Below are 20,214 nucleotides of genomic sequence, written 5' to 3'. Positions count from 1 at the left end.
TTAGGGAGTGAACTAGCTCAAAATCTCAAAATTGACCACTGCTGAAAAAACGATGTTTTTGCCTGCCGTGTCTCGCCTTAAGCCTCGAAAGTTGCACTGGGTGCCTTTAAGGTGTACACATGGGCTAATTAAGACTTTCTGTCTCGAATAGCCTACAAAAGCAGCATCACGGCACAACGTCCACTGCTTTCCATGGTCCTGATTCCATAGTATATACACCAAGCCAAGAGAGGGCGGTAATGTTCCCTTTTATTGGCATATGATTCTCTTGAAATATCCACGAAGAAGAATTGTACCGTGTAGCGTAGTTTGTTTTGTGCGTGTTAGGTACTTGTCATCCTCTAGACTAAGAAACGGGAGCTAAAATGGTTTCTAATAGCCAGGATTGTTCGATATGGGTCGGCTCCGAAACTGGAATACTGAAAGGTACCATCACGCGATGCATATTTAAGATTCATGGGGTGCTTGTGGGAACACGTGGGTTGTCAACGAGAGAGAAAGCTAGTGCTAGTCAGCTAACCAGCGTTAACTTTGCGCGTTAGCTTGCAGGTAGTTGAGTTAATCAGTGTTAGGCTTTGTGTGACTGTACTCTAAATTCTTAAAATGCACATTCTTGAATATGTATGTTTGACTTGTGTTTTGGTTTAAAGGGATAAGTTTAAAAAAGAAGCAAGCTTTCAACTTCTGTGAGATGAGTTGTCTGAGTCGAGATCAGGAAGTTTGTGCTCTGGGATGGGGAGATCCACAGGAGTCAGAGGTGAGGAGCGGTGGAGCTTGACTATTGACTATAACATTGACCATTGACGTTTCACCGATTTAGTAGCAAGTAACGCTTTGACTTGTTAGTGGCCAATCTTTTTAGTTTGTTGTGTTACGCCTATTGTTTTCCTCCAGGTACTAGTAGGCTGTGCCAATGGTGTGGTGAAAACGTTCAGCACAGAAAAGGGCATTTTCACAGAGTCTAGGGAATGTGGGGACCACACACAGGGCAAGTTCACTGGCCTGGCTGTTACTGACAGGTTAGTCATGAGTTGTGTGTGTACGTGCAACTTTAATTCCAAGCAATACCTCTCCATGCTATGTGACATTCAGTTCATAGTTGTCAACAGTAAGGCAATGGACAGTGATGTTCACCGTAGATATTATTTTATACCATAAATCCACTCGAGATTTTTCATGCAATCGGTGCTAACGTCCATTTGTCCTATGACATGACATCACTGTGTTTAAAAGTCTCAGTCAGTGCATGAGTTTTTGTAACAAATTGGATATGCTTGTTTTGGTCTCTTCAACTCATGACCATTTTCTGCTGCTGTTTATTCTCAGTGCTCTGGTCACCTGTGTGGAGTCAGGACTATTAAAGGTCTGGAAGGAGGGGAGCACTGACACTGTAAGTGCGTTGCACAATCACTTAACATTAGTAGTCTTGCAATATGTGACTCAGAACTTGATCATCTGCTTTTTGCTTATTATATCTATAGTACCAGTCAAAAGTTTGGACACTACTTACATTTTTTGGAGAAGTGTTTTATTTACTTTTATTATTTTCTACATTGTAGATTAATACTAAAGGAATTTAAACTACGAAAGAACACATATGGAACGAATGATGCAGTAAACAAAAAAAGTGTTATCTACCATGCAGAAAATAATAAAAGTAAAGAAAAGACTTCTCAAAAAATGAGAAGGTGTGTAAAAACTTTTGACTGGTACTGTATATCCAGAATAGAGAATGTGAAATTGATTGGATTTGAATAAATCTGGTGTAATTTTTTAAATGTTTTTGCCTTTTCCCCCCTCATGCCCTGAATACCTATGTTGGTCTGTGGCTAGGTTGAGATGAATGCAGGAAGTGGCGTGTGTCGAATGCGACAGAACAAATCACAGCGCAGTAGAGTGGCCACGGGAGGGAAGGAAAACCCACTGAAAGTTTGGGACCTTGAGAGACCAGACAAGCCCATTTTTACAGCCAAAAACGTAAGTGTACTCAATTGCATGATTTTGAGCAGTTATGATAGGTCAGGTCTTGTTCCCATTGGGTGAATTGTTGTCATGTTATTTTGTGTGTTGAATTGTCCGGCAGGTGGCACATGATTGGTTGGACTTGCGAGTACCAATTTGGGTCAGAGACATAGCCTTCATTCCAGACTCGGACAAGATCGTTACATGCACAGGGCATCACCAGGTATGTTATTCTTTCCCTGGACAAACTCATTTAGTGTGTGTGTGTGTGTGTGTGTGTGTGTGTGTGCCCAGTACAAAATGGCAGGGAATACTGTACTGTATGTATATGTATGTATAAATGAATCATCAGGCTCTCTCTGCTCCTTGGTTGGTAGGTGCGAGTGTATGACCCATCTTCCCCTCAGAGGCGGCCGGTCCTTGAGGCACAGTTTGGGGAGTATCCGCTGACTGCTCTTGCTCTGCCGGCCAGCGGGGAATCAGTGGTTGTGGGGAACACACAGGGACAGCTGGCCATCTTGGACCTGCGAAAAGGTTAATTTAGGACATGGGTTTGCTATTGTCCTGGTGGTGACTTTCTTTTTCCACGAATGTAAACCCATTTTCTCTTGTGTACTCTCATCCCTTTCAATTCCTTGAGCTTGGTGTTCAGGCATGGTGGTCAGTGTGGTCCGAATAGGTGCAGCAAGGCTGGGTTCACTGAGAGCTTGTGGGGTTGGGGATTCAGAGGGGGAACAGGTGCGGGATATTCAGGCGTTATGTAACCACACAGATATAAATTCATGTACCTGCCACCACGGTAACACACGATCCACCCGGGGATTAAAAGTGAACCGTGTCTGTTCGCCTGTCTGTGTTATCTCAGGACCACACTGCTAACCTATACTCATCTCCCTCTCTGTTTCTTTCTCTTCCTTCTCTTTCATTCTCACTTCAGTCAGTCATTCAGTCAGATTTGTTGTGTGAATGTGAGGTTCTCAGCAAGTTGGGAAGTTAAGAGTTGAGTTTTTGTGAATCATCTTTGTCATCCCTTTTAAGATGTTCACAGTTAAACATTACGCTGAACTTTGAGGCACCAGAGCGCAAATCATTTGCGCGCTTATTTTACGTGTGCGTGTGTGTGTTTGGGAGTGCTTTGACACTGTCTTGTCTCTTTGCTCTAGGCCTGGTGCGTGGGTGTCTGAAGAATTTGGCAGGGGGCGTTCGTGGGCTGGAGTGTCACCCAACACTCCCCCTAGTGGCCTCTTGTGGCCTGGACCGCTTCCTGAGAGTACACAACCTCGAGGACCACAAACTACAGCACAAGGTCTGGATAAACAAACTCACGCTCACACATAGTAATATATATATTTTTGTAATATATGAAAAAAAAAGAAATAATTAATTACATTTCCTGTATACATATTACGATCCATCCGATCCAAGCGTTTCATGGACAGGACTTACGCAGAGCTCTTATAAAGGAATGCTCTGCATAGCCCCACCCACATACACATGATCATGAGTTAATCTAACAAGTGCCATCCATCAGCTGTCAAGATGGCCTCCTTTTTGCGGTCTGGTCTCTTTGCAAATGGTTCATTTTCGTCTTTGAAATTACAATCAGCCTCCTTATTTTTATTCTTCTCTCATCCCCGCTAGGTGTACTTGAAGTCAAGACTCAACTGTGTGCTGCTCTCCAGTAGTTGTTTGGAGGTAGGTAGCCAGCCGGTGTGTGGCAGACGTGATGGATACTTTTATGTAGACAGTTTTGTGTTGAGGGTTGACTCAATCTCTCAAGGGAATCATATGTTGATGGCATCTGTAGAGAGATGGTATGAAGAGGGGGGAAAAAAAGAGGAAAGCATGATTTTTAAGGGTTTGAATTTGTTTCTTTTTTTTTTTTTGCTCCTCAGCTTAGTGGAGAAGACCTGTCTGGGGACGTGGTGGAGGTCAAACAGGAAGGAGATGCCGAGGAGGACGAGGTGTGGGACGCCATGGAAAAGGTGACAGATAAAACGAAAAAACGCGCCAATGAAGAGCCAGAAGCAGTTGTCACAGTGGCAGAGTCAAAGAAGAAAAGAAAAACGGCAAAGAAATGACTGAAAACGGACGGGAAAGACGGAACAACACATGATAAAGAGAAACCAAACCATGCGTAGACTATTCACGTATTTTTAAACTGATGGCTAGCACCTCCAGATTCTTTAGTATACCTAACCTATCATATTATTAAATATGAGTGGAACGGTATCTTTGTTGTGACTTGGTCATTCAAGTGGTATAACTACACTCTGCTCTACTTGTTTTCCTCGGTAGGAATCAGGCAGATCTCATACTGTAGTCATACTGAAATGATGAGCAGGATTTAAAAGACTGCAATTCTCTGCTGTCATCTATTTACATGAACTGTACTATGACATATGTACGTGTATATATATACTCTGTATTACCTTTTAAAATATGGTCTGTGCCTTAATTTCAGGACTCAGTCAAATTTGTTGCATTGTCCTGTTTATAAGTGTTCATCACCGACGTCACAGTCACGACACTTGCCTATGGGAATAGAGAGCATGGTGTTAAACATGTCCACTGTCCCTGACTGCTAAGGCTGTGTGCTGTGAAACACTTGAAGCTATCTAATGAAATCTCATTAAAAATAGTGAAGTAAACAGACCCGGAATGAAGAGAGTTGTGGATTCCAAGACAGGAAGTTAATCCGACTATCTGTCTTTGTTCATTGACGTGTGCCTGTAGCTGTATGTGGCTTAATAGCAAGTTTTGCATGTTTTTATGTGTTTAAAAGAAGAACATGAAACCATAAATCTCAGACATGGCAGGGTAGTTGGGTACTGTCAAGGGTTCACATTCAGCAGTAAAAGAAGTCATGCCTAGCTACCTACCAGAAATCTTTGCCTGTTTTTAAATGGTCACCTTTGCTGTAAGGAAGTTGTTGCTACTACTAAAGCAGAATCATTGGTTATGTGAAAAAGCTAAATACCCATTGCTGACTGGCCTTCAGTTCCAAAGCCCGAAACAACCCTGCACTTGGAGAGAAGGACACCTAGTGACCTGTCTCCCGTTTGTCGTCATGCTTATTTATTGCAGGAGTTGGGCCCATCCCTGTCCCTCTCGCCCCCCCTCTGTGATTAAAGGTGAAGTCTGAGCTGATCTTAGGGTGTATATCTATTTAAATGAGCAGCAGGGATCCTTGAGGCTGTCCAAGAGATGGGGTGGGGGTGCAGCGGGAGAGAGGACAACGCTGACGTATTATTCAGACACACGCACTTACATGCACATTCACACACACACACACATATACACACGCTTACCATCTATCAACCCAACCCCTTCCCCACACACGTACCTCCCTGCTCTATCATAGACAAAGCACAGGCTCCTCCCCAAGGTGAACCCATAACCTTGACGGGGTAAAAAAAAAGGATAGGGACAGATGAGAGCGAATGGAGTTGGCAGATGAGTTGCTGTCGTATTTAAAATTGTAAATCAGGGCCAAAGATGTGGCTCTAGGAGAGACGTTAGGGAACCAGTTCCCTTAAAGGACAGTTCCTGAGGACAAAAGACAAATGCATGGCAGAGTCCTGTCCCTCTGAGACACTGACCTGCTGTGAGTGCTCATCACCCTCCGATTCATTTCTATGTTTATTCTGATGTCTTTTACGGTGAAATGGGACTTGATGGTGTTTTCACCCCGGGGAACAAAGCTCCTATAATGGGGCGCTTTAGTGCCAGGGGCTGGGCCCCGCTCCAGACTCCCATCACTCTCTGCACACCAAGGGGCACGCTCTCCCTTCTCTCATCTCATGGACCAAAGGTCACAATGAGCAATCATGGGCAGACTAACAATCTCACTTTCTCTGTCTCTTTTTACTCTCTGTCACAGACACACACACACACAAAAACACACCGAGCAATGGCACACACACACTGAGCAATGGCGCACGCACACACACACACACATAAACACACACATACACACTGATCAATGGCATAATCATCTCAGCTCATCGATATTCATAAAAAAAAAAAAAAAGACTTTGGTCAGTGTTTTTGTGAAGGGCCTGAACAGAGAGCATAGTCCAGTCAGCTTGCACAGCAGGTATTATAGAATATCATCAGTTATTTTGGGGAGAACATAACGGTAATTTAAGGTTCTGTAGATTCTAACACAAGTACAATCTTTCTGCAATTTGCCAAGCTACGCAGTACACAATTCCTAGGTTGTGTCCCTAGCAAACAAACTGAACATGAAAGACCCAGAGTATAACTGAGTTACCACATGGGGGCAGTACAAATACTCGCAACAGCTCATTCTGAAATAGTAGTAGAAAATAGTAAAAAATGTACTGGCTTTACTGGCTTTGCAGAAGGACACTTTGTTTCAAGTGGTTTCACTCAATCTCTCTTTCAAATGAGTTAATGTCTAGTGAAATGTCTCAAATTCTATTTGGTAATGGCATCTCAATATACAGCAATGGCCACGTGAATTAACTGGACACATGGTGTGATCGTTTCATATATCAGTATACATATTACAACGTGAGAGTCTGACATATCAAACTAACATATGTACATAATGCCTCTGAATGATGAATGCGTATTCATTAATTCAATTGGTAGTTGGTAAAATAAGCAATATAATGTCAAAACTTGGTATTACATTATCAATGTTAAATAATTTACACAATTTGAGTCCTTATGATAAGTCTTTATACTCCTACATAAACAGCTTGTACTTACTTGTAGCCATAAGTGTAAAAAGAAAAACTCGATAGAGACACATTAGTAATATTAGACAATAACCAAGGGCCTGAAGATGTGAAAAGATATTCAAGTCATCACCATTTTTACAATTACAAAAGATACAATTTTTCCCAGTCAGTATTATTATTGCAGACATTTATGCCCAAGTCTATTTCCAAATGCGATGTAAGTTATTTGTAAGCTAACACTAAAAATTAATAAATGAGAAATTTGCAAAAGTATTAAAAGTCCCTGTACATTTCAGCTCCGGAAAAGGACAGAGGATACATTATTTCAAAATAATACAGAGGCACGATTTATTTGACCACAACTGATCATAATCAGGAACCATCTATGAGTGGTTAAAGTAGAGATCCCCCTCTGGATATAAAAATCACTCCGTCTAAGAGTCATCAGCCAGTTTGTGAAATAACAGAGGAAACAAATACTAGATGTTTTGTAAAAAAAGGATCTCCCCCACTCCAAGCATCTGAGGAAGATATTCACTGAGGGAGGGAGGCCACAACAGTCCAACAATCAACCCGAAAACCTACAGAGTTTCGTAACTGGAATTGGGATACACAATCTAAAGAGCCATCCATAAAACTAGACCTTACTGAGTGGCAAAATAAGCCATTGTTTTAGAAGATCCACATTAAAGTATGAATGGATGTTGCTTAAGCTATAGGAAAAGGTTTTTTAAAAATAGGGAAAGGTTTTTATGGTCATAAGCTAGAACTTTCTTGTCAATCCTGGAACCGCGCATGTGGCGCAAATCTAACATTGCCAACGTCTCAAGAAACACCATCTTAATAGTGAAATATGGCTGTGGGGATATTTGTCATCTGCTGAAACCTAAAATCTACACAAACTCACAAGAAAACCTGTTGCAGTCTGTTGTGAAATACCTACAATGGCCTAATAACTTCCTAAAGTTGAAAAAGAGCAGTTATGATAAACAGAGGAAACATACTGACTGTCAAAATCCTTTTTTTTCATAACGGTTTGAGAGAAGGATAACCTGCCAGTTGGACGAATAGCCGGGGCACAAGGCTAAAGCAACACCGGAGTGGCTCAAAAACAGTTAAGGGAACATTGTAGAATGGCACATTTAAAGCCCTGATCAGAATCCTACTTGGGTACTACAGTCTAGGACCACCATCCCATCAACATATGCGATTTTTAAACTCTTTCAAGAGGGAACAATGCAAATGTTGTCCAAAGCTCTCACTTCAAAAGACTTAATGTTGTTTTTGCAGGATAAGGGTTCTTTATCAAGCATTAATGTATAGGGGTTGAATACTTATACAAGCAGAATATTTCAGTTTTTAGTAGAGATATAACTGATATCTACAACATAGGTGTTCATTATTAAAATACTGATTGGGAAAATATGTTTAAGTATCTTTTGAAAACCAGAATATAGTTATGACTTTCAGGGGGGTTGAATACTTTTGCACACAAGGCCTAGCTGAAACCCTCTCACAACTGTGCATGGACATTTCTACCTTGGCTTCAGGAGAAAACAATATAAAATGACAAAAATGTATCATCTTTACATGAGAAAAATGACTAGTATGTACCATGTCCATACCCAAAGACACATAGAGGCAAACGTTTATACACTATGCCTGCCTACACAAGTTTACACAAACTACAGCATGGAAGGGGGGGGGGGGGGGGGCTAAAATACCTACAACGGCCCCTGAATTTCCTAAAGTTAAAAGAGAGCAGTTATGACACTAATACTGGACTGACTTTCAGAAACATCATTAAGATTGTAAACCGTATCTATGGTAGATACAGTATGTAGACGCCACCTTAGTTCAGGCAGTAGTAGTTATACAGCCCTGTCTAGTTTAGCGACTTCATCATTAACTTGTTACTCTGTCTGTGTCCAGCTGCTGCCTACTCAACCCCAACTGTTCAGCCTAGAGGCCTCAGGAACGCCTAATGGACAGGTGCCTGACTCTTCCGCTGCAAGGTGCCATTTTAGTGCCCACTTCCATGCCTGGATGCCACCTCACAGCTGGCACCCTCAGTGTTTAGAGTCACTTTCGCTTAGACACACCCTGCCTAACGACTCAATTCATTATCAGCGGTGGGCGGGTGAGACTGTGCACTGAGCTAACGAGAAATCGAAACAAATCGGCAAGCCAGATCAATTAAAGGCGATGCTTTCCGCCCTGTAATTGCTGATGTGATTTGCCCAGATAAGAGAAGGGGGAGGATAAAAAAAATGCTCGCCGTTCCCCTGGTGAGCGTTCCTGATTCACCATTAAACATCCATTTGAGAGCCACCTGCCTACCGGGGCCTGCCGGGGCCTGCCGGGACTTGCCCGCGAGTGCCACTCCTGTCCTTACGTAAACAGGACTGAGTGCCGTAGCGACGCAGTGTCAACATCTGTTTCTTTACTCACAAATGGTTTTCACTTCATTTCAGGCCACTGATGACATCTAAAGCGTCTCTGACAGAGCCTGCGATTGCGGGATGCCTATAGTCTGGCCTCACGGTAATAGCAAATGGCGTATGGTAATATAATACATAATGCATGTTGGTGTTTTCAAATGGGGTTGTAATGTGAAAGCTCTGGAGAGCTCTGGAGTTAGGAACTCTCTCTTTAAGAGGGGCTATGTGGAACTGGGATGACACTGCAGATCAACTATGCTAATGTTAGATATTTCCCTGTCAGTGATTAGATTAAGGCATGCTCTGATTCTACTGGCATGCTGTCAAATTGATTCAACACAGGAGGGCCCTTTGGGATCGAACACCTGTAAACTAAAAAAAAAAAAATCTTACTGCAGTTTTGAGATTAGATTAAGGATTAATAGTGTGGGGTATATGAATTGAATATATAGCATGTGTTATAGATAAAATATGGCATCCTTGGATAAGTATTTTGATCTTGTCTTTTGGGGAATCCAGGTATCTGGAAACATGAAGAAGCAAAGTAATCCACAGCACACCTGTTCTCATGAGTGCCGTGCTGATGGATTTTGCCCCAACCAAACTTGTAGTCTTGGAGATGATTATCAGCCACTCTGCCTGATGCTAGCCCCCAACCGAGAGCCTGAATGAGGAGAGAAATAGTCTTGACCCCTGCTCTTTTACGCTCAGCAGGGGGCCAAGAGGTGGACCATAGATCACACTCTACTTAAACAACAAACTATGCCCAAGAGACCGCAGTGCCATGGGCTTATGGGTAGCGATGTGTGCTCTTCCATTTGAGTTACAGGGCGTGTTGTCATAGATGGATTTTTGGAGAGAGAAAAAATCTTTACACATCACTGCACCCTATGTGTCCATGGAGAGCTTCATGTTAGTTTCATAGGGTCAGTGTTTGCTCTTAAACTGAAGCCATCTCTCTGATCCCTAAAAAAGGGGTCCCCAGGTAAGCCTTCTGGGAACTTTATATGCAACATAATAGAATAATATAACAGTCTTTGAAGTCCTTATCCCCACCGCAAAAAAATATATGTTCCTCACACCCTATCAGTGATTCCCATTGTGCAGCAGGTTTATGCAGAATATTCAGATGAAGGCTATCCATCATAAGGCTGTCAACATGCAGATCCTTTTGAAAATTCCTGTTCTCTTTCACCTTGTTTGGTTCCAGCTGGGTACTTCTTTGGCTTCCTCTCTAAAGCCCACATATCTGTCTAGCTGCTGTATTCCTGTGTGGTCCTGTAACAACATCTGTGAAAAGACCATAAGAATATTTAACATATCAATAGTAAGCCGAAAAGAACCCAGCAGGCCCAACAGAGGAAACGTACTGACTGTCAAAAACCTTTTTTGTGCTTTTCCTAAACACTCCTACAGGCCCATAACGATGGCCACAGCGCTCACACATTTTCCGGTGTGAAGAAGTCGCTTCGCACTTTTTCTCCCATCTCACTAGCTGAGCCCATGGGGCAGGCTAGAGAGCAGCCAGTCAGGCCCTTTGGTGTCTGGAGGAAGGAAACCATTACAGACTTCCCCCTGCTCAGTGCGAAGAGGAGGGGGGGCACCATGCGGCGAGAGGCTGGGTCTCCCTGGCAAAGGAAGATATCCCAGACTTCTGAGCTGACAGGGGGAAACCTGAAACCTGGGAAATTAAGCAAGAAAGAGAAACTTCCTCGCTGCCTATCCCCGGCGGGGCGGAACGCCTGAATTTTCAGTGCAAATCAGCAGAGCACAAGAAACACACATGTGCACAGCGCCGGACCATATGGATAACTACATAAGAGGGATTACTGTATGAACACACCAAAAAATGCAAAGCATATATTGTTGAATGTAATCTCGCTTTAGGGTAATCCCATGATAACTGTGTATGTGTGCTTGTGCATGTGTCTGTGTGTTTGTCTCTGTGACTACAGAAATTTGCAAATGCTAGTCTGTGTTACAGTCTTAACAACCATGCTTTGATATGCACACTTAGAAGGTGTGCTCCTGAAGCTTTGATATGCATACTCATGCACGCTGCCGTGAACCTGCAGCCGATAAGAGTAAAGCATCCGAGACAAAAACCCAACTAGCGTGTCTACACCATGTGTGCCACTATCCTATCCTAACTCCTGACGCACAGCCTACGGAACATGGGAGACTGGTTTCAACACCCCAGTTGGCTGGAGGGGAGGTGCCAAAGGGCCAGACTGCGAGGGCAAGGGCTGAGAATAGTTCAGACGTTCACACATCCAGACGAGACCTCAAATCTACAAAAGTCGCAGAATGTTAATCAGTATTTGCTTTCTGTGGCGGGCTTAGCCAGCCTTTGCAATGTGGCAATAATTAACACCGACTGGAAAGGATGGCAATGACCTGCAGCCTGACTATAAATGTGCCATATGGTGTGTGTGGAGTGTGTATGTGTGACTGAGTGTGTGCAAGTGCATTCGTGTTTGTCTGTGAGTGTATACGTATGTGTGTATATGTGCTTCTTATGTCTGAGTGAGGACAACAAAGAAAAGTGTAAGAGTGTCGTTAAAAGGATGTGTAATGGTGGAACTGGTCATGTAAATGTGGTTGTGCGCTGGTTGGTGTGCATGAGTATGAGTGTGCATGTGTGTGTGTGCACGCCTGTAATTGCGTGTGAGTATCATGTGCATACAACCGTGAATGTAAGTGTGTGTGTGGTTGTGTGTGTGTGTGTGCATGCCTGTGGTTGCGTGTGAGTATCATGTGCATAAGTGCATGCATCTGAGTATGTGTGTGTGTGTGTGTGTGCACGCCTGTGATTGCGCCTGAGTATCATGTGCAAACGACCATGCATGTGAGTGTGTGTGTGTGTGTGTGTGTGTGCATGTGTGTGTGTCTGTGTGTGTGTGTGTGTGCGTGCGTGTGTACGCGTCTGTGTTACTCCCCTCTCATGTTGCAGCCTTTATCATCATGCTTTGATACACAGGCCCTAATGACTGAAACTGAATAGTGGGATTAGCACACGATGCATAATAACCGTCTAGTGTTCAGCACTTCTGAGCAAGGTTTGGGGAACAATTACCAGCAATTAAAGCACTGCCAGTTATTCAAAGAGATAATTATGTCCTCTGTGTATTGCACCAATTAACTACTTTTATTTCTCAAAAACTCAGCCCAGTAGTAAGTGACACATTTCTGAAAGCTATGGATGGATAAGTGCATCTGATCGCAATTATGCGTTGGGTAATTATTGCTAGAGCGTGTTGTGTGCTGTAATCTGTGCAAGGTTTTTCACCGAACTATTTCACTTTTCACAGGCAAAACCTGAAACCTGGGCTTGCAGACTCTGAAATGAAGGGCAAAGGCCATGTTGCGATGGGTTGGAGAAAAAAAGCCCTTTTATCTCCTAATTCCCACTTTATCGCTTATCTCTACATCAGTGAGCTGCTAGTGGGATGGCATTTCAGTGGAGAGGGCCTTACACTTTTTGTCCTCCCTATCAGAAGGGGATTGAAGTTCTGCAGGCTGATCGGAATCAGGCGCTTCGCATGAATGATGATTGTGTTTCTGATGACCCCAAACATGAGAATAAAATCGCCTGCGCATGTGACACGCACGTAAGCAGATGAAGGTGTGTGTTACATGCTGTGTGTGGGTGCATGCGTGTGTGCATGTGTGTGTGTGTGTGTGTGTGTCTGAGCATGGGCCTGCCACCTTGTGTACATCTGCACACATGTGTGTTAAGCACTATGATGTTCAGATAGTTCTCTCTCATTCAGAGATAATATGTTTCTGAGTATTCTGTTATTTTGAATGGAATCTGAAGGTATAGTAATAACGGATGACTACAGGACAGCTAAAACAGCACTGCTTACAACAGTAAAGCCACCCCTTCTTCACACCGGTGGCTTGCTCTGTTAAATGGCTGACTAGAGCACTTGTGCCAGTAATCCATTAACAGTCCAGGGGCCGGTTTGTCACTGCTTAAGAGCTTCCAGAGGAGCACTGGAATGGCAGCGCAAGCTTTAACCTCCTACTGCTTCTGACAGATCTCCCTCACTGTCACCTCTGGTGTGTGTGCTGTTCTAACAGGTTTATGTGTTACTTCACCCTCTGGGTGTTCTGCTTTCATCTCTGTTCTTGCCGTGCTTCTCAATGTGACGGTTGGTTGAATCAAAATCCTTGTGATCTTCTCAACAACAACCTGACTGTTGCTGTGTGTGTCTCCCGTATCTCAGTAGCTTACAAATATCTATGTGGCTTGAACACATATGAGAATAAAAAAAAAAGGATACATTTCTTTAAATGTGTCTGCGTTCTTTAGTTCCATATTTGTTTGTGCATACATATTATTTTTTGTGTTTGTATGCATATATGTTGTTGTGCGAATGTGTTTGTGTATGTGCCTGCATGTACACGACGATGCATGCATATGTGTGTGTGCACACATTTGTTCATAGAGGGACCTGTTGGACTCCAGCGCGCACCCGGCCCCCTGCTCTTCAGCCGTCCTCTCAGGCCTGCTGGCCCTGACATGTGCTCACCTTGTCAGGCGTTGTGGAGGTGAGGAACCTGCTGGGCAGCTCGTCTGTGCTGGCCGTGAGCCACGGTGGGCCAGCGGGCCTCTGGGAGAGGAGCCTGCCTGGCATCTCCCTTAATCCCTCATTATTATTATTACTGTTTTTATTATTGACCATTTGAAGGAATAATGGTATCTGTTGTATAAAGATTTAAATATCATCAAGAAACTCTAGAATAAGATGAGATCATGCTACCGATCAGATTAGATAACACCTGACTTTGCAATAACAGTTCAAGTTCAAGGTCCTTTTATCAGTGCAAATAAAAACTTCACCGAGCCATGCTGTCATATAGACCTTGGCTAGTTAGTTACAGATGAAGGCCATGAATAAATCTATTGTATAAAAATCCACTCTATATTTATGCTATTTTTCATCAAACTTCGAAAGTTTAAAAGGATTGATCTGCTCACCAACAAAATAAACCTCTGCATGTTTAACAAGAGATGGCGCTAAAGGGACATGTGACAAAGTCCCGTAAATAACATCTGCTTTCTGTAAAGTGATACACATGATATAAAGGAACTGTACGCGTATGATATCCGTGAAATATTCACCTTATGTCTAATTATGTATATGTCGAAGTATATATGTCTATTCTTCCTTAGGCCTTTCAAGTTTGCAGTGTACTGAAAATGCCTATGGATATGATAATTGCCAACTTATTACATTTCCAATATCAAGTAATCCAACGGTTTTGTGCTTGATTTGGTCACGCATGGTTTGATGTCCTTGATTTTTAAATGATATTAAGTAAAAAAGTCAGTAATTAAATTCATTATCCACAATGCAAGCAAAGGGCACAAAAGCAATGATTCCGCGCGCACGCGTCTGTGTGTGTGCCCTTTCCGTCAAAATATCTCTGTTTGGTTCTCATCATATCTTTTTTTCTATGCATTTTGCCTTTAAATTAGTCTTAAAACGAGAAGCTTAATTTAATGATCTGCCCGTTTAGCCACAAATTGTTGTAGTGTTGCAAATTGATATAAACACTAAAAGACATGGATACGTCCATCGTTTGCTTAGGTTGAGAGGCTGTCATATTGTTCCAGAATTCATTTCAAATTCTCTTGCAAAAAAAGACTTTACAGAATAACACGCAGCTTTTGACCATTTAACTAATCAATTGACAGAAAAGAAAATTTTAGGTAGGCTATCTCGCCAAGTCTCTTCCTAGTTTATTGAAACAAATAGCATAGGCTACCTTTTTTAATTCAATTTTCATACGGCGTAATCTGGGTACTACAGCAGGTTTGTGTTTGGTTGTGTGTTTTCCCTTCCTCGAGGTCACATTCTGCGCTTTTATTGATAAGGCCACGGGTAAAACAGCTGCATAGGCCTAATCTTTTAGCACAGGTTGAATTCAGTTGCCAAGCAACCAGTGTCTGGTAAATCATCCGCGAAATTTAAATCTGTAAGAGAGGGGACCGACGTTTGGCTGAATAGTCACCAAGACAATAGCTTCTGGGAAGAAAAAAGAAACTTTTAATCCATGGCCCAAGAGCGTAAAACGTGCGCAGGAAGGTTGTGGCAGCTCTACACCTCTGCGAGGACAACTAGCCTGAGAAAATCAAGGTCAATGCGAAATAAAAATAGCCTATAGACTTCATAGAATTCACTATAACAAAGCCTTGCACAACTTACAAAAAGATTTACAATGTTGCCAATATGGAGCAAGATAAACGATTTGCGCGATATATTTTTTGGGTCTGCAATGCAATCTGATGGTCGATCTCGGTCATCTTGCACTCCTTCAGCTACGTGGCCTGCATACGAATTTCCATGCATACAAATTCCCTTCTGCTCACAAGCATGCTCCCAATGGCCTTCATGTGACGTCACCCAGCTGAGTGAAGGTAGAACATTTGATTGCACATTGTTCAAATAGAAGAGAACATCTATTTGATGTTTGGGAAGTTCGTATAAAATAGAACCCATGTCGTGAACATAGTTACTTTCATTAAATAAACAGCCTACCTCTGTGTATGGTTCATACAAGTTCAAATTAGGCGTTTAACTAAATAAAGATTCTTAACATTTAGGCATGCAGCACAGTAACCCTGCATGACTTCTGCATGGCCCGAACAAACAAGACCCCAGACAAGTGAAAATAGATCAAATTCTGCCCAAAAGGAATGCACAGAGGAAATCAGTGAAGAATACCATAAGCCAGACCGATCCATGAGATAGTATTAGCCTTTTTATGATGTAGGTTTATGGTTTATGCTACGAAGTAGTATCGACAAGTTGACCTCAATATTTCCTATCCTATGCAGTGTATACTGTATTTGTAATGACAACGAAGCGAAGCATGTGATATGTTGGGTTTTACCGAGTCAAACATTAGTCACAAAATTCCTCTTTATACTATTGATCCCGTATTATTTTGCATTACTATTATGTTACATGTTAGGTATAGAACAACATATTTACCAGCTTTATTTTACCCTGATATGAAACTTTTCAGGAATGTCTACATTTTATTTAGCAGTTTCCTGTAGGCCACGTAATGCCAAGAAAGTGGAAAGTTGTTTTTGTTTTTCAACAGGCCCTACATGTGAGAAGGTCAAAGAAGCCTATTATGACATCTCAAAACAATGCAAACTTATTTTCGACATGAAAGCATGACCGCTTCAGAAACAGCCTTTGTAATGACGGCTCATCAAAAAGAGCTCAAATAGATGCCAGACGTGCGTTCACAACATCCAGAAAACATACTCGAAGAATAATATTAAGTAATTTCAGTACAAACCAATTTATTTTTTCCTCAGTCATTTTGGACGGTATCACAACTAAAATTAAATTACATCCACAACAAAATAAACCTTCCTTTAACAGTGATCGATGTCACCTTTGTCCTTTTATGCCATTTTGAAAATAATAATTATAATTATTATTATAATAACCAGAAGAAAGACAGTGGGCCTACAATGAAATGAACAGAAGTTAATTTCTATAAAAACAGGGGAGATGATACACATATATGCTAACGATAAATGTCAGGAAAACATTAATTACAGCTCGCAATATTTAAATTCGATTAAAATAGTCAAACCCTTTCAATTAAAATATAAAGCACATAACCCCAATCAACATGTGACCATGAGAATCAATATTGCTGGATTTACAATTACCAAAAAAAGAAAGAAATAATAAAAAATACTGCAAGGAAAGGTCAGTAAAGTGGAAAAAGCCACAACCCTTCAGCTAAAGCTGGTGTATGGATCAACGGGAGAAGAAAAATTCTAGTAAGTGCAATTTCAAAATGAACAATTTCGCCATTTTCTCTTCTTCTGTTTTTCTAAATCCATTCACGTAAATTTGGTCCACAAAACACTACAAAATACAAAAGGGAGGCTATCTTTGGGGTCAGGTGAGGATGAAGAGTTATTTGGGGGGGTGGGGGGGGGGGGGGGGGTCGAGGCTATGTTCTCTTTTGTCAAAATGTTAAACGTCAGTCCTCGGTCAAACACTGAGGTGTCCAGAAATCCTTCGTGGTCAACACTGATTGATCCCATTCGCCTCCAAAACTTCCCAAATGACAACAATCCAACTTTGGACAACAAAGGGGAGCAGTCCGTGTTTGTGTTTCGCTTTTCGGTAGATGATTTGATTGTGTTATCAATGCGCCAAAATTACCTGACGGAGAGAGTGTGTCGCTGTCACCCTCTGGTCGTCGCGTTCATCGTTCAAACTTGCATCTTTTAAGTAATCTATTAAAAAAGTCCCCTGAAAGACAGAGCACAGAGAGTCATGGGTGTTAGAGACATTTGTTCCTGAAAACGTAGGGCGGCTTTTTAGACGGGATGGGGTACTTTGTTTCGTTTCTTTTGGAAAAAAATATCAAATGTCAGTATGGTTCTATTTGATATCACAGTAGCAAAAATATTGAATATAATATCTTGTACGATAATGGTCCAATTAAGTATATTGTAACAAAAGTTTTTTTTTTTCATGTCTCACTGAACATACGTTTGCAGTCCATGGACGGAGGCGGTGTGTCTGCACTCACGTTGCCGACCTGAGAGTAAACGTCCTCCGGTGTTTGGGGCACTCCAGGAGGCGTCATCCTCTTCTCTTTCTGCCTCCGGTTGCAAAACCAGACCCTGACCACCTCTTTCTCCAGCTGAAGGTTGTCTGCCAGAGAGGTTATCTCCTGGGCGGCGGGTTTGGGGCACTTAAGAAAGTGACTTTCCAGGGCCCCTTTAACACTAACTTCAATAGATGTGCGCTTCTTCCGTTTCCTGCCCTGTGCTGCGATTTTGTCAATACTAGTAGGACTACCGGTTGTAGAGTCGGCCTCCTCAAGCCACTTGTTCAGCAGCGGTTTCAGCTTGCACATGTTCTTGAAACTCAGCTGCAATGCCTCAAACCGACATATTGTGGTCTGAGAGAAGACGTTCCCATAGAGAGTGCCAAGCGCTAAGCCGACATCAGCTTGCGTAAAACCCAATTTAATACGGCGCTGTTTGAACTGCTTGGCAAATTGTTCCAAATCATCAGAGGTCGGTGTGTCTTCGTCCGAGTGGGAGTCGTGGCTGCTCACCCCGCTGTGGTGTTGTTGGTGATGGTGGTGGGCGTGCTGGTGGTGATGGTGATGGTGGTGGTTGCCATGTTCCATCTCTGGAGTGTCCCCTCGCACCAAACTTGGGTGGACCAAACTCCCTGGCGCGTTTAGCATGCCGTTGACAGTGAATCCCCCTGGCTGAGAATAAATAAGAGACTGCTGGGATGGCTGTTGTCCTCCGGTGATGGTTTGAATGTGAGAGGCACTAGTGCCACCCCACGCCCCTTGGTGCGACTGGTGAGCTCCCAGGTGAGATGGTCTGTGGTGCAACGCGCTGCTGCTATGCAAGTCCTCTCTGCTTGAATTGTTTTTGACATCTTGCTGCTGAGGACTGCCCGCCATTCCGACGGGGCTTGATGACCAGGGCGAAGCGGCCTCTGCAGCTGCCACGGCGGCCGCTGCTGCAGCCGCGGCGGCGTGAGGCAGCGATGTCACCCACTGGTGGGCATGACTGAGCATGTGTCCACCGTTACTAGACGCCATGGCACCCTGCATAAAGTCACTCTGCACCATCTTCGGGTCGCCTCGGTATCCACCAGACACTGAGGTAACTGCAATACTGCCCGGCTGCATACCACTGCCTATCGACTCTGAGTGAATAATCGAGCCTGACGACAAAATACTATTGCTGCCTAGATAGGGGTTAGAAGCCGCAGTGGCCATCCCCTTGACCACTTTAAATTGTTATTCCCCCTCCCTTACAGCCTATTGTCGTAACTTTTGTCTTCACAAGCAGCCAAGTTCAATTTCATGAATTATTCACACAAGTATGGGCGGTATCTCGCTCGGTTCCAAATCAAACTCAGAAAAGAGATGCTTCAACAAAATTATCCATGGGCAACGTCCTGTCACATGCAAGTTTCGAAACAAACTGAAAATATTTGGAAAATGTTTAACACTTTAAATCCATAATAGCAAAAATTGGCGTGAGAGACGCTCATCGCTTTAGCAACAGAATACAATTGGATGTTTTGTCTAAAAAAAATATATTTAACATCTCATTCGATAAAGTCAGGCGCTCCGTAAACTTCTTTCAGCGGTTCAGGGATCTCAATTCCTCCTGGAAAGTACATCGCCCCATTCATGCTCAGTAAAGGAGGAGACATGTCAGAAGCGCATTGTTATTCCTTTGTAAAGTTGTGGTTGGGATGCTTCCGCTGTGGTTTTCTGGTGGAGCTGTCTCCTTGCGCCTCTTCCTCTCTTGCTTCAGTAAAGTCGCCTTAGAATTGGTTATCGACAGGTTCAATGCAACCCTTTATTTATGGGTACGTTGTTTTTGCCCACTGTCGCTGCTTCTCCTTCCCTCTCTTTGCTGTTATAGTTAGAGCTGTCCCTCCCTCTCAGATAGAAAGCACACGAATGTTTATCTTCGCTCGGGCGTGCGCACACCATCTACATCTTCCATCCAATTAGGATGCTGAGCCTAATGCAAGACAGCTGCTGATTGGCCAACTCCTCAACGACGGGCAGCTGCTTACAGCAAGGCACAGGAAAGCCTTGTTTCTTGCTCTACACAACAATTATAATGTATTGGGTATTACCAGTATGAGATGCATTTTTTTTACATAAATACAGAACGCTGAGCATTATTGTCAGGGGTCCAACTGCTTTGTTACACATTTTAAGTTATAAAATAAACCCTTTGTCATAATTTATTTGAAAAAAGGAAAGACAGATTATTCATGTGAACACATAGCTAAATATTATATCAATTAAGCACTTGAAAAAAACTATAATGACGGTATATAAAAAAACTGACAGCAAAACTGCAAAAAGACTTTAATTACTTAAATAGTTAAGACAAACCACTGCTTATAGTAGTTCCTAGCCCTTCGGTCGTCATAGAGTTAATGGTTGAGAAGATGTTTTCCAAGCGGAACCACAAAGTAAAGGCAAACCCCACTGAACCGCGGAAAAAGAGAGTGGCAACCCAAACAAGAGCAAATTGAGCAGTCCAT

General features: G+C 42.7%; 2 protein-coding genes across 4 annotated transcripts; one reads left to right on the top strand and one right to left on the bottom strand.

Annotated features, from left to right (window-relative positions):
- Positions 1-287: 287 nt before the first annotated feature.
- wdr74 (WD repeat domain 74) lies at positions 288-4,569 on the top strand. Its single transcript, XM_080838374.1, has 10 exons — positions 288-426; positions 651-757; positions 895-1,019; positions 1,327-1,390; positions 1,834-1,977; positions 2,084-2,185; positions 2,340-2,496; positions 3,126-3,268; positions 3,604-3,657; positions 3,858-4,569. The coding sequence occupies exons 1-10, from the start codon at positions 366-368 to the stop codon at positions 4,041-4,043; spliced, it is 1,143 nt and encodes a 380-aa protein (XP_080694500.1). The 5' UTR covers positions 288-365; the 3' UTR covers positions 4,044-4,569.
- pou3f3a (POU class 3 homeobox 3a) lies at positions 3,730-18,919 on the bottom strand (the record flags this gene model as incomplete). Of its 3 annotated transcripts, XM_080838371.1 has the most annotated exons (4): positions 3,730-3,763; positions 10,311-10,405; positions 17,329-17,418; positions 17,702-18,919. In XM_080838371.1, 4 exons carry the CDS (start codon positions 18,917-18,919, stop codon positions 3,730-3,732), a joined length of 1,437 nt encoding a protein of 478 aa, XP_080694497.1. The 3 variants fall into 3 exon arrangements, with proteins under 3 accessions (XP_080694497.1, XP_080694498.1, XP_080694499.1); XM_080838372.1 differs by lacking the exons at positions 3,730-3,763; positions 10,311-10,405 and having other exon boundaries at positions 17,311-17,418; positions 17,711-18,919; XM_080838373.1 differs by lacking the exons at positions 3,730-3,763; positions 10,311-10,405 and having other exon boundaries at positions 17,372-17,418; positions 17,662-18,919.
- Positions 18,920-20,214: the final 1,295 nt, after the last annotated feature.

This window comes from Sprattus sprattus (genome assembly GCF_963457725.1).
Source record: "Sprattus sprattus genome assembly, chromosome: 5".
Taxonomy (NCBI): domain Eukaryota; kingdom Metazoa; phylum Chordata; class Actinopteri; order Clupeiformes; family Clupeidae; genus Sprattus; species Sprattus sprattus.
Note: the sequence above shows the minus strand (reverse complement) of the source record. Positions and strands in the feature narration are given on the sequence as shown.

Coding starts and splice junctions, on each gene's coding strand:
- wdr74 (XM_080838374.1), top strand. CDS start 366: ATGGTTTCTAATAGCCAGGATTGTTCGATATGGGTCGGCTCCGAAACT. Junction 427..650: donor CGAAACTGGAATACTGAAAG/GTACCATCACGC, acceptor TTTGGTTTAAAG/GGATAAGTTTAAAAAAGAAG. Junction 3,269..3,603: donor ACCACAAACTACAGCACAAG/GTCTGGATAAAC, acceptor CATCCCCGCTAG/GTGTACTTGAAGTCAAGACT.